Raw genomic sequence first — 14,604 nt, 5'->3', positions numbered from 1 at the left:
CAGCCTTTCCTCATAGGGGAGCTGTTCCATCCCCATTTATTCATTCATTTATTTATTTATTTATTTATTTATTTATTTAAGAGCTTTTATATACCGATGTTCATGTACTGGTACATATCACGTCGGTTTACATAGAACCAAAGTTGGAAATTACATCGAACATTATATCGAACAAGAGGGTACAAATAACAGGTCTAACTTCGTGAGAACTTATAGATAACGCTGAGAACTTATAGATAAAGCTGAGGACGACTTAGAATTTAAAATTATTACAAATAACAAATAAATAAATAACAATCAACAAAGTCGGAATTACAACCGTTTTAATAAGCATGGGTGCAGATTGAAGTAAAGTAGAGCTAAACAGGAGAATTAAGGGCTACGGCATCAGACTTCTAGCATGATAGGGTATGCAATGAGAGAATCAAACCCTAGGGAGAGACCTTTAAGTGAAGGCTTTTGTAAAAAGCCAAGTTTTTAGCTTCTTTCTGAACGTTCGACTACAGGTTTCTAGACGAAGGTCCGTGGGGAGGGCATTCCAGAGAGCAGGGCTGGCAGTCGAGAATGCTCGTTTCTTTAGTAGTGACTTGGCCGGAGGTGCATATAAAGTGCTTAAGTAGCTGGTTCTGATAGGTCTTAGTGATGCGTGGGGACGAAGTGGGTCGCTTAGATCTAGCGAAGTTTGGGAATGAATGGTCTTGTGGGTTATGGTTAGTACTTTGAAAATGATTCTATGTTTAATAGGGAGCCAGTGAAGGTTTTTTAGAATAGGTGTGATGTGTTCACCTCTCCTAGAGTTAGTTAGAATCCTGGCAGCCGAGTTCTGCAACATTTGTAGTGGTTTGGTTGTGATAGCTGGTGGGCCAATTAGCAGAGAGTTGCAATAATCGATTTTTGAGAATAGAATTGTTTGGAGGACTGTTCTAAAGTCCTGAAAATGGAGGAGAGGTTTCAGCTTCTTCAATACGTGTAGTTTGTGAAAGCATTCTTTCGTTGTGTGTGTTTTTGACAAATTGTTTGAGATTCAGCCTATTGTCGATGGTGACACCAAGGTCTCTGACGTGTGTGGAGGGGATCCAAAGCGGTGTGATTAGATTGTTGGCAGCCTGAAAGTTGTCATCCAAATTGATCAGCATAAGTTCCGTTTTTGAAGTATTGAGAACTAAGTTGAGGCTAGTGAGGAGGGAGTTTGTGGACTGCAGACAATTGTTCCAGAAGTTGATGGTGTTTGATAAAGATTCAGTGATTGGCAGCAGAATCTGGACGTCATCGGCATATATAAAGTGAGTGATCTTTAGACTTGAGAGCAGATGACAAAGGGGGAGAAGGTAGATGTTAAACAGGGTTGGGGAGAGGGGAGGATCCTTGAGGGACTCCGAGAGTGGACTTGACCGGGTGAGAATCCTTGTTGCTTATTCTAACCTTGTATGTCCTGTTGGTAAGGAATGATCTGAACCATTCGAGGGCTGATCCAGAGATGCCAATGTCTGAGAGCCGGGTGATGAGGATCGAGTGCTTAACGGTGTCAAATGCTGCAGATATATCTAGAAGTGCCAGGAGGTAGGGGGTCTTTTTCTCCAGTCCGGAGAGGACTCTGTCAGTGAGATTAAGAGGGATTCCATACTGAGGGATTTGCGGAATCCGAATTGGGTTGTTGTGAGAATCTTGTGGTCTTCTAGGAATTCTGACAACTGTTTATTAACTATTCTCTCCATAAGTTTGGCGATAAACGGTAGGTTAGCGATGGGGCGAAAATTGGCTGGGTCTGCTGGGTTCAGGTTGGGTTTTTTGAGGAGAGGTTTTTATCATTTTGATTGCCCTTCTCTGTACCTTCTTCATAGCAACTATATCTTTTTTGAGATGCGGCGACTAGAATTGTACACAGAATTCAAGGTGCGGTCTCACCATGGAGCGATTATAGAGGCATTATGACACTTTCCGTTTTATTAACCATGCCCTTCCTAATAATTCCTAACTTTCTGTTTGCTTTTTTGACTGCTGCAGCACTCTGAGCCGACGATTTAAAAGTATTATCCACTATGATGCCTAGATCTTTTTCTTAATATGGAACCTAACATCATGTAACTACAGCAAAGGTTATTTTTCCCTATATGCAACACCTTGCTCTTGTCCACATTAAATTTCATTTGCCATTTGGATGCCCAATCTTCCAGTCTTGCAAGGTACTCCTGGAATGTATCACAATCTGCTTGTGATTTAACTACTTTGAATAATTTTGTATCATCCGCAAATTTGATAACCTCACTCATTGTATTCCTTTCCAGATCATTTATATATATATTGAAAAGCACCGGTCCAAGTAAAGATCCCTGAGGCACTCCACTGTTTACCCTTTTCCACTGAGAAAATTGACCATTTAATCCTACTCTCTGTTTCCTGTCTTTTAACTAGTTTGCAATCTACGAAAGGACATCGCCTCCTAACCCATGACCATGGATTTCAGCAGCACTAAAAATTCATACTCCATCCAGAACTTTATGCTCCTGCAATGGGTGCTTTCTGGATACTCTGTCCTCGTACAGTCCATCTTGAAGAGACTCGGGAATGTGCTTTCTCCTAGGACAAGCAGGATGATAGTCCTCACAGATGGGTGACATAATCGGATGGAGCCTAGCACAGAAAACTTTGTCAAAATTTCTAGAACTTTGAACAAAACAGCATGCCACTATCTGCGTGTTCACACTTGGTCCCTCTTCAGATTCTTTTTTTCCGCAAAGTAGTTGCTTCGCAGTGGTGGAGCTCTGCTCAGTAGTGCTTCTTCAAAGTGTTTCCTGGTCGTTTCTCGACTCTTTCTGTGCTGGGTCCCTCTTCTCCAGTCAGTGCTCCATCCGGTGGCATGATAGGTGGTGTTTTTCCCTTTGAGGGAGAGGTGCGTTGCTTGCGGGTGATGAGGGGGCATATATTGTTGGCAATGTCTTGGGTGAGGCTAAGCCAAGAGTTGAGGGCGGTGTCAGGGGTGGAGCAATCTAGTTAGTTGAGGGATTCTGTTAGTGCTGTGGTAATCTCTTCAGTAGTGCAGGTTTTGCGGAAGGAGAAGGAGTTGGAGTTTTGTGTATGAATGTGGGAGCTGTTGGTGTTTAAGGAGAGGAGAGTCTCAATAAGTGAGTGGTCAGACCATGGTACAGGGGTGCAAGAGGGGGGTGAGGGGAACTGGATATAAGTTTTGGAGAAAATAAGGTCTAGGGTGTGCCCTGCATTGTGTGTGGGGGTGGATATGTTTCAAAAGGCATTTTCCATCTGAGCACTATAAAGTCATCTGTGTTGACAATAGTTGGGTCTATCAGCGCTGTCCATGTCTGTGATTTTGTTTGTGTTTTTGTCATTGTTGATTGTTTCTTATGTAATTTTATGATGTGTTTTCTTGTTCCCCGCTCTGAAGATAGGAAGGATGGGTAATAAATATTTTAAAATAAATAGTTGGTCCCATTTGCTGGACAATGTATTTGTCCATGTACCATTAATATTAGGTTAGTGCCAGCCTCACAAATGTTACAGGTATGCATTGTAATACTGTAGTAGCTTAAAAAATGTTAATGGTGAAATAATTTACAGAAAGCAACCCCTGTTTAAAGCCTGCACATGAAAATGCAAACGTTTCTGATCTGTTTCTTACTGATAGTAATAATCACTTTTTTCCACCTGCTGCCTTGCCTCAATACACCTGTTTCCTGATGTTTTTTCTCTGCTGACTTTATTCTTGTCTCCCCTTCCTCTCCCCTCCTTTTTTTTTTTATAAGGTAATTGTGATTTTCTGTACATAGCACTTTTCATCCAGATGCATTTGAGATACGATTTTATAGTTCTGTTCATAACCAGGCAAAGCAGCACACTCTGAGTTGGAGGCCGCGCGCCCTTCTCAGCTGTATAACGTGACTACACGGAGCAGAAACAACTTCTGGTTTTTGTTAGCTTTTCTTCTTCTTATGGATCGCAGGAGTCTGACGAGAGGTACAGGGTGATGCATGTGTACATCACTAGAGATGGCAGTGGAAGGGATTCGTCTGCGGGAACTTGAGACTCAGCACTGAATGCTTTCATAAGTTTTTGTGCCATACGGTTTTTGTTTTAGGAGTCAGAAAGTTGGAGGAGTTAAAAAAAAAAAAAATCAAATCTCAATAAAGAGAAAAAGAAATTGGAATTACCATGAACTGATGGATTTTGTTTTCTTGGGCCCAGCAGCTTCCTCCTCCTTTGGGCTTCTAGCTTAGTTGGGTCTTGCTTCTCCTGAGGTTCTGGTTTAATTTTCCTTAATTTGCAGTTACCCAAAGCCCAACCATCACAACGACTGTCCTCTGGCTAAGAGGCACAGGCCACAGTTTCCTCTGGAATGCAGCACAAAAGTGTACCCTTTTGTAAACTAGTAGGTGTTGCAGTTTCTAGCTAGGCCTGTGTTCTTTTGGGGGTACTGTGAATGCTGTCTGTGCACTTTACTCAGCCTGGCTCACTTGACTCCTGCATGGGAGCCCATTACAACACTTCTGCTGAGCCACTGGACTAGCTGCCTCTTCACCATGGCACTAGTGTTTCAGCCTGTCCTTCTGGCAACTGAGTTATGTTAAGCATTTTTGGCACTTTTGCAGCTTTAAAAGAAATACGGAAGAGAGATGAACTTCTTAGACTCCAAGGGTCTTCCCTTGAGTTTTAAGCAGCCTAGCCATAAGGGATCCAGCCTTACTCCCACGCTCGTAAACTTTGTGTCTAGCATACCACATAGACTTTTTAATCCAGTATGTTTCTTTTCATTTGGAGAAAAACATTTCAGATTTGGAAAGGTATTATTTTATTGTGGCTGGGAAAGTATACAGTAAGTCTGTTGTGCTTGCATCTCTGTATACTCCTAACACTTATACTCCTTTTTTTGATGACTTTATCACCACCTTGTCGCAATTTCAAGGGATCCCATATGTTGGAAGAGATTTTAATTGTGTGGCAAATCCTGCTCCAGATAATATAGTGAGGAAATGCATGGGGGTCTAGTAAGGGTCTTTCTATTGCATGCAAGCAATTGGAAGTTATTGATATTTGGCGTCTTTTTAAATCCTACAGATAAAGGACTTTACACATCTTTCTAGGGCACATAGGACTAAGTCCTGGATTGATTGTATTTTGATTTCAGAAGTTTTATTTCCTACAGTCAGCATGGTCAAAATTGAACCTTTGATTATTTCTGACCATGTTCCAGTTAGTTGTAATGTTGAGACAGAAATGGTTATGGAGGGGGACAGACTTTGGAGAACGCCCTTGATGTTGCATGCTGATTCTGATTTGGGGGCCTTTTTAAAAGAGAAAATGGACCGGTATGCAGCAACACTTACAGCAACCAATTCTTTTTTGGGGGAAACAGCGAAAGTGGTTCTTTGGGGAGAGATAATCAGTTTAGTTTTTGGGGAAAAAGAAAAAAAAGGGCTGAGGATATAATAATCTTGGAGGGAAAGCTTGAGGATCTCACAAGAAAGCAGTCTCAGTGTAACTCTGAAGTCAACAGAAAAAATATCAAGATACCAACAATGTCTTGAATAATTCCTCAAAGAGCACAGTGATCCCTGCAGGCATTGAGGCATACATATTATCTTCATGGCAATAAGCCTGGTAGACTTCTTTCGCATTTGGTTGAAGTTCATGCTGGTTCTAAATTTTGTTTCTACTATAACAGGTTCAGATGGGTATATTGTTCATAGCACTAAGGGAATTTGTATTGCTTTTGAAAAAATGTATGAAAACTTATACTCTAAGGGGCCTGAAAATGTTGGATCTAGAGAGAAGCTTTTAAGTAGATAATGATTGCTGCAGCTGCCAGCGATCCCATTCGATAAACTGAATGCTCCCTTTTCCACACACGAAGTGTTACAAGTAATAGGATTGCTATCCTCTTTGAGATTTCCAGGCCCAGATGGGCTGAATTCATATTTTTATAAGCTATTATTGTTTCAATTAGTTCAGCCCTTGAGTAATGCTTATGGGGCAATGGTGGAACAATAGTTGATGCCTAAGACTTTTCAGGAAGCAATTATTAATTACTCTTATACCCTAAATGGGGGTGAGATTTGGAAGAGCCTGCTTCTTATAGACCAATATTTACCAATATTTGCCATACTGGCAGTCTATCGCCTTTGCCCTCACTTTGTCACAGGGAGCGACGGTCGCTCCCTGTGACATAGTGAGGGCAAAGGCGATTGGCGCCATTTTGAAACCAGTCCAGCACCGAGGGTATGATTGAAGGGATGGCTCCCGGACCCCCCTCTAGACCACCAGGTACATGTAAAAGGTTTTTGGGGGGGTCAGGAGGGTGGGAGAAGCAAAGGGGTAATTTGTAAAGGGTCAGGGTGGGTTGTTTTTTTTTATCGGGCCATCGGCGCCATTTTTATCAGTGGTAGCCAAAATGGCGCCGATGGCCCGAGAGCGGGAGATCGCGCCGGGACCCCCCCCCCCCCCCCCACTGGACCACCAGGTAATTTAACATTTTGGGGGGGTTCGGGAGGGTGGGGGAGGTTAAAGGATTGGTTTTAAAGGGTCGGGGTGGGTTTAGGGGTTGTTTTTGTGTGCCGGTTTTCCCACCCTCCCCCCAAATAATTCCCGTACTCGATTTAACGATTTTTCACGATAAATCGAGGGAATTCCTATTGTATCGAGTTCCTTACCGATTAATGACGATTCTAAAATTATCGGACGATAATTTAAATCGTTAAAAAAACGATTCACATCCCTAATGCTTCCTATCCTGAATGATGGTTTGAATTTTCCTAACTTTAAGCTTTATAATATGGCTGCATTATTAGGTCCTTTGACTGATTTGTTACGTGGTACCTTGCAATGTTGATGTTGATGGACTCAAGAACTGAACTGGATGCTGCTGATGCCTCGACAAAGAGAGGGCATTCCACTCCCTTGACATTGGGCATTGGTAGGGACCAGAGAGACAAGCCACACTCACTGTTTGCCACGCTCAGTTCTCTCATCAAACTTCCTTTGCCTCCTTCCTCCACTTCACTCTCTACCCATACTATGGCTGAATACTTCCATGACAAGATTTATAAAATTAATCTTCAGTTCTCTACCTCTCTCTCCCTTTCCTCCCTTCCCCTGGCCTCCACTACTCTCTCCTCCTTTTCTGAAGTCAGTAGAGGAAACTGCCCATCATCTTTTATCCTCCAAACTCAAAACTTGTATCTCTGACCCCATTCCCACCCAGTTCCTCAGCTTTATTGCTCCTGCAGTCATCCCTTCCCCTCTGTCACGTCCTCAATCTATCACTTTCCACTGCAGCCAAAACAATTTTAGATCAACAACAAATAAACAGAGACAACCTGCTGAGATTTAATAATATGGGTATCCAGGACATACACCTCTCCCGGCATCTGCCCTTTTACAGCAAACTTCCCAAACATAAACAATAAACACACTAACACCAATCAAAATAGGCCACGGCTTCATTACAACACATAATCAGGAGCCCGAGCTGGCTGTGCACCAAAAGAATGACTATCTCACATTGTTCATCCGCCACCATCCAACAAGATGAACACATTCAGGCCACCAGTATTTTGATACCACAGCTTACATGACCTCTGTCCAGCAAGGAGCCGTGCACGGAACAATTGCCCCCAATTGTTCCAGCGCACAATTCCCATACCTGACCATCCAATCAGGTCAGCAAACCATTCAGCATACCGCTGAACTCAAACCTGCTCGGGCCATTCACAAACCTTCCTCACTACGACAATCTAAACCCCCCCGTCGAACCCGAAAAGCACAAAGGAACAGAAGGGCAGGTGGGAGGAATGCAGTTGCAGGAACCACAGCAGGCAAGTGAAGCTTCAGCCTGCTAACGTTCAAACCTCAAGCCAAACTCCTCCCCGATTCCCTACGTCCCGTGCGACCCCCAGCCAATCCCAACTTCCTCAACCCACAATTTTCTTTTAAAATATCTAAGCTGGCCCTCTACCCTAACTTTTATTGGAACTTGCCCGACTCTGGCCGAGTTTCGCTCTGCCGAGCTGCCTCAGGGGCTTGTTGAGCCAGAAACTTGGCTCTATATACTTGTGCTGCTCTGACAAAACGTTTTGTCAGAGCAGTATGTGACCGGTGCAAGTTCAACAAAGAATTGCTTCAATACTGTTCACACAAGTGATTGATGAATTACAAGTGACAAGCCCGGATTCGGTGTGTTCACTCATATTCCTTCATCCTGTTCGTCACATTGGATCGGTTACCGGTTTGCTTCCTTGGACCTCTACCCTAACTGTCAGGAAACTGACACTCCATCCTCCAACCTCCCCCTCCCCCCCCCCTCCCCCAACTCCTCACCAACTCCTCACCATGAGCCGTCCAAAGTGAGCCTGGCACCCACTTTACCACAGGCAGCCAGGCACTCGACCTGCCTGCCCTCGCAGTCTCACAGACAACACTAATGTCCCTGCTTGGCAAAGGATTTAGACCAAAGGATTATAAAGTTAACAAGCAGGATGGTATATAATAATCCAGAGACAGCAATCTCTCTGTCTCCTTTCTCAGCCTTCACTGTAGGACCAGCCAGCAACTGTCACCTTTTACGGACTGGTTTCTGCTGTGTTTTTTCTGGTAGGTGATCATTCTGCCAGTGCAAACTAACAAACATCTCTGCTTCTTTAATTAAAGTGAAGGTCTTTCCTTTTTTCCACTCTTCCTGTAGCTTGCTGTATGGTATACTATATCAAGCCTGAAGACCTTGCAGACATTTTTCAACATCCTGAATGTGCTGCCTCAGGTCTTCAGTCTCGTTATTGTTATCTTGAATAATTATTAACTTGTCCCCCTTTGTATATTAACTTGACTGCTTGTTTGGTCAGTCTTAGTATGAGCTCTGTTACTATTATTCAGAAAGGATGTTTTTGCCATTCTCAGATGCTCTCCGACTGGTCTTGAACTGAAGCGGTTCTCAATTTTATTTTGCACAACATTGTCTCTAAATCAGTTGTTGCATTCTCATCACCAAGCAATTCAGTCAGAATCCAGGGAAGCCAGATTATACTTAGAGCCGGTTTATCTTAGCTAAGAAATTGGATACAGCTTACTAGGGAAATGCATGGTGAAAATTTTTGTTTTGGTTTGTTTAATGTTATTTTTGGTTTTGTTTACAGAACTGAAAAAAAAATCATTACAAATATCCGCCCCCACCAAGAAAAAAAATAGGAAACGGGTCTCCCAGAGACTGTCCAAACCCCCCCCCCCTCCCACTCCACCCCAGTGGAAGTCATGGGGCTCTCTCAGGCCCCTCCAACCCTCCTCCTGCTGCAAAATAGGCCAGAGTTTATCCCCAGCTAAGCCTAATCCAGCCCCTCCAATCCCTCTCTTTCCCCCTTTCATAAATGACCCAGGGGCCAAGGATCTCCCCAGCCCCCACCTTACCCCTTTTGTTGAGGGGCTCAGAGTCCTAATGGGCAGGGAGCGATGCCCACTCGCTCCTGCTCTATCACGGTCTCCATTGAAACCTAAACCTATTTTTGCAGTAGAGGGAAGGGTCAGACAGGTCTGGGGGGAGGACCCTGGCTGGGCTTGGCCTGAGGCTTCTGCTGGGGTGGGAGTGGGTTTGGAGGAACTCCGAGAATCCCCTTTTCTTTAATTATTTATAACTTCCTTTCATCCACGAAAACGAAAATCCCAAAATTTTGGGGTATTTTGTTGGATGTCTAGTTTGTTTCATTCTGAATTTTGTCACGTTTTCAGCATTTGTTTAAAAAGAATACATATCCTGACGTAGTTGGTTTCTCTACCAGCATGGAGAAATGTGTTGGGCCTCCTTTAATTTGTTTGGAATTAATTGACTGTGCTGCCAGTCCAGGCTGATAAGATAGTTATAAGTCCAAAAGGCAAGAAGGAAATTGAAAATAGTTGGGGATGGGAGCAGAAAGAAACATCTGGTCGTACTGCCAGCTATTCCTGGTTTTCTTGCAAACTTGAGGCTAGAGAAAAGAAACATTGAGCAATGGTACCTCTCCAAATGTGTGCACAAGTAGCATAGCAAATGCAATAGCATGTCAGAGTCTAGGCTTTCAGAGAAACCTAAAAGCGCTGGAAAGAATAACAACACTAAAGTAGGTTGAATTGTGTGTGGGGTTGTCTGTTCTGCAGTATCATTGGGGTAGGTCTATTGACATTTAAAGTTCATGTACATTTTTGGAATACAGGATCCAGCACATGTATTTGCTTATCAGTATTAGAGTAGGAATGGAAGTGGTGCTGGTTCCTTCAAACATGTTCTCTTAAAATTGCAGTACACCAGAAACACGTTCATAAAAACCTCCGGACGCTAACATGTGGATGTGCATGTAGGCGGTACTGATGAGTTCGGTTATGCAATAGTATTACTTGGTGACAGTTGAGTAAATCAAAGCACTGGCAGGTGGAGTGACTTGACCAGGGCAAGGCAAGAGTCTATAATGGAGTTGGAAACTAAAACCCAAACTAGCCCAGGCTATCAACTTTATTCCTGCAGGTGGTTTAAAGCTCCGCTATCACAGTATGAAGTGGCTTTGAAATCGCACTGCATGGGAATTGAAAGCTCACAGAACTTGACTGATGTCATAAAGGGAGAATTGCTGGATGCAAGACCAGGATGGTTACCTAGTTACATGGTCAGTTTGATCCAAAGTACTGTAGATTTATTGTCATAGTTGGGCTGCCCTCGTACTGTTCACACTCGGGACATTGTGTGCAGTGATCCTGAAGAAAACACAAACAAGAAAAAAAAAAATCAGAAACTCTTGACCCTTGCTGAATTGCACTCCTCCATGTTAAACAGGTAAAAGATTTCCTTCCCAGCTGCATGAGTTCTAGTGTAAACGTGAACTTCGTATGCGCATCCTTTCTTTTCTTTTCATTAAATTTTCTACTAGAATGACTAGCATTGTGTCCTCCTCCATTAAAGGTGCAAATTTGTTTGAAACAAAATGTGGAATTTTAATGAAATTTTCTGTCATTTCGATGTAATTTTTGTAATGGAAGAGAAAAATGAATTGAATTTGTTTCTTAAAAAGACAAAAGCCTCCCTCCCCTGCAAACCACTCCTGGGACCCCTTCTATCCCCAGACCACCTAACCCTATAGTTGAAAACGTCTTCACAGGGCAGTATGGCAAAAATTAACAGTGGTGCCAGCCTTGGTCTACCAGCGCCAACAGGGACAGGAGCGACCGGGAATCACTGCTGCCCTGTGAAGAAATTTTAAACTTTAACCTAAAGTGTCAGGGGGGTGGGAGGGAAGAACAGGGGAGGGACTGGGACTGAGTGTGTGTCATGTTTTTGGCTGGGGATTAAATTTAAAAAAAAAAAAGTTTTTATAGAAAAATGTCTGTACCTATTCCTATTCTCCACAGATCCTAAGGGGGGAGATTTCTCTGCACTTCAAGTGCTGCCTTTTCCTCTCTAAGCTATTTTAGCATAATGTATGCTCAGTAGGGATGTGCAGAGGGACGCCATACGTTGTATTCGGGATTCGTATTCGTCGGGGGGCAGATACATTGCATTCGGCAAGGGGGCCCCCCGATACGTTTATATGTTAATTCCTATTCGTTTCCCCGCTAAAATTAAATTAACTACAAGCCCCCCCCCCCCCCCCAGACTTACCAAAATTCCCTGGCAGCCGACGGCAAGTCTTGGGGGACGGCAAGTCTTGGGGGACCCTCCTGATCCCCACAAGACTTGCCAAAAGTCCAGCGGGGGTCCGGGAGCCACCTGCTGCACTCCGGCTGTTGGCTGCCAGTAATCAAAATGGCGCCGATAGCCTTTGCCATTACTATGTCACAGGAGCTACCGGTGCCATTGGTCAACCCCTGTCACATGGTAGGAGCACAAGATGGTGCCGATGGCCATGTGACAGGGACTGACCAATGGCATCGGTAGCCCCTGTGACATAGTAGGCCAAAGGCTATTGGCACCATTTTGAAACCAGCAGCCGAGGGTGTGAGTGCAGGGGATGGCTCCCGGACCCTCCGCTGGACCACCAGGGAGTTTTGGTAAGTCTTGGGGGGGGGGGGGGGGGCGGGGGGGGGGGGGTTTGTTTAAATTGGCTCCTTTAGGCGGCTGAATAATTCGGCGAAGATTCGTTGTATTTGTGGGGAATCGCGATACATTTCGCTTCCCCACGAATACAACAAATATGGCTGTATACGTTGCGAATTCCCAATTCGTAGGGAACAAATGCACACCCTAATGCTCAGCAATGTGCATCTTGTGCAGTTCTACACCCATTGCACACCCAATGCTTTCTTGTGGCCTGATAATGTCCCCAGAACTTGGGAGATTTGTAGCTGCATGTGCTCTGCCTTTTTTTGTTTTTAAATATTTAGGGAGGGACCTGTTCAAGGCATGGCTATGCCCTTTCTTCTGTCTTGCACCCTCTGTATAAGGAATATTGAAAGATGTACTGGAAGGCACTGTGAAGCCTGACGAAGTGCAAAAGTAGCTACTGGAATTTCTTGAGAGTACTTCCTCTTTTAAAAGTACTGTAGCATAATGAAATTCTGAAGAAAGAATGGTCTGCTATTTTAGGGTTGTGACTTTGCATTTTCCTCTGTGCGAGGTACAGTTTACAATAAAGGAGAGGAAGGACTCTGCAAGCAACATAGAGTGCAGAATGTGTTACAGCATCAGCTTTTGTTAATTTCCCTTAAGTTCCAGATGCAGTTGTTTCATGAAAGCTCAGAATAAGATAATTCTGTTGCTCAAGAAATTCTGGAAACTTCTTTGTGTGTACTGTAGCCACCTAGTTATTGTTTCCTGGTATTTTCTGTAAATCCTGAAGTCTCCTGTTGTCACGATAAAAAAGTTGCTGACTTTCCCACCACATTAGCCTTTATGGACCTCAGTGGCATCACCCTCACTGATACCCAGATTCATCTCTTAAAATCATGAACTATTAGATTTCTTTTTTGAAAATTACAGCCTCTTTTTTTTTTTTTTTGTGAGCTAAGGACTGATGTTTACTAGTATTATGACTGTCATAGTGGCTGGTTTGCCCCCCCCCAGATAGTGTGGTGTTTTCAAGAGCAGTAGACTAATATAATGCCTCTACTCATCCCCTCTTGTCTTCAAATGGATCTTCTAACTCCACGGGTTTCACAGCTCTATGCTCAGAGTAGTAGACTGCATTGCTCTCGATCACATTCAGGTCTTCAAGCTGAGGTAGCCGTGCTCAACAAACTGCTGTGTGTGTCTAGGGGAGTGCAGGAGTTCAGGAATAGCCAGCAACGACAAATCAATAGAAATCCAAGCTCTCCAAATCACTAAGAAATTAAAGCATGATTTTGATAAGCCTTAAATAGTGAAAGTGTTAAATCAGAATGCTGTATCTTACTCAGTAGTAGGGAATTGTGGATGAAGTCTTTTGCTTGTTGGACTCCATTGTTGTGTTATGTGTTTTAATGCTGTTATGTTACACGTTTTATGATTGCAGTCTGGTGAAGATAACTGAAGTTAAGATTGGCAGAATATACATGTTTATAAAATTAAATTAAGACATCATCCTTAACAAAATACAAGACACAGGCTTGGCTAGGAAAAAAATATTTAAAAAATATAGGTACCAGCAAAATGTTTTTAGGGGTCAGGGAAAAATGTGTTTTCCCTTATCATTTACAACCACTTTTTTTTATCTATTTTTGTTTCGGATAAATGTGTTTCCTTTGGTTTTTTTTGCGCTCTCCTCCCACCGGCCTCTTTCTCCCCTCCATCCCACTTTCCAAGCTTTGCTCCAGTCGCTCTCTTTGGCTGTCCTTCTTTCCTTGCAGCCTCTTCTGTCACCAGCCTCTCCTCTGTGGCCCAGTGGTAGCGGACAGCTTTGGGCTTCAGCGGCAGATGCCGGGGAAAAGAACTGATGGGTTTAAAATGGGGCTTCTAGGATTCCAGACGCAGGTTTAGCTTAAGTTAACAAGGGATTTTCCTATAGAACGGGGGGAAACCTTTAATCAACCAAGCCCACAGGACAAAATGGTATAGGTCTGCCAGCATCCACCCCATAATATTTGATGGAGCAAAAATGACTGGAAATAGTAAAAGGAAGTGTAGAGTTTTGTTTAGAGGGAGGGTAAAAATCAGGCTCATTGAGAGCTTTGACTGAAAGGAGAGGCATTTTGAGCATGTGTTCAGTATTTGTATGCTTTCTAATATATGGACTCTTGGAAAGAATTATATAAAAGGAATAGGTGGGGAGGGAATCAGTGTCCCCTCTTAATATTTTGAGGGCTGTGAGTGGAAGAAAGTTATCATGCACAACATAGTGTACAAATGTGTACGCGGTGTTCTTTAAAACACCATTCTATTTGTGATTGTTTCACGACTTGGCTGTGTGCGCGCATATGCACAGCTTTCAGGGAACATTGAAAGGGATGGAAATTCACAAAATTTGACATGCAGCAAGAAAATGCGATTATTTTGTTTGAGTACAAAAGCCAGAAATGTTGGATCAGTATATATATATATATATATATATATATATATATATAATTTTTTTTTTTTTTTTTTTTTTAAGAGAGCAGAGCTTCAAAAGAAGAAAAAAAAAGCCCCATTGCCCTCTAGGAAACTTAGAATGTTGACTACTGCTCAATTCCAAA

The 14,604-nt window shown here is 43.1% G+C and overlaps 1 protein-coding gene across 2 annotated transcripts in view; it reads left to right on the top strand.

Annotated features, from left to right (window-relative positions):
• The window catches only part of RAB11FIP5 (RAB11 family interacting protein 5), a 265,942-nt gene that overhangs the window by 111,326 nt on the left and 140,012 nt on the right, over positions 1-14,604 (top strand). The window contains exon 1 of one of the 2 annotated variants that reach the window (XM_029594602.1): positions 10,695-10,798. The exons of the other annotated variant lie outside the window; for it this stretch is intronic. Coding sequence (XP_029450462.1) covers positions 10,788-10,798 — 11 coding nt within the window. The 5' untranslated portion in view covers positions 10,695-10,787. Of the gene's footprint in view, positions 1-10,694; positions 10,799-14,604 lie in introns of those variants that run through there. 2 annotated transcript variants of the gene reach the window in all.

Source organism: Rhinatrema bivittatum, chromosome 1 (genome assembly GCF_901001135.1).
Source record: "Rhinatrema bivittatum chromosome 1, aRhiBiv1.1, whole genome shotgun sequence".
Taxonomy (NCBI): Eukaryota; Metazoa; Chordata; class Amphibia; order Gymnophiona; family Rhinatrematidae; genus Rhinatrema; species Rhinatrema bivittatum.
This window is presented reverse-complemented; position numbering and strand designations above follow the sequence as displayed.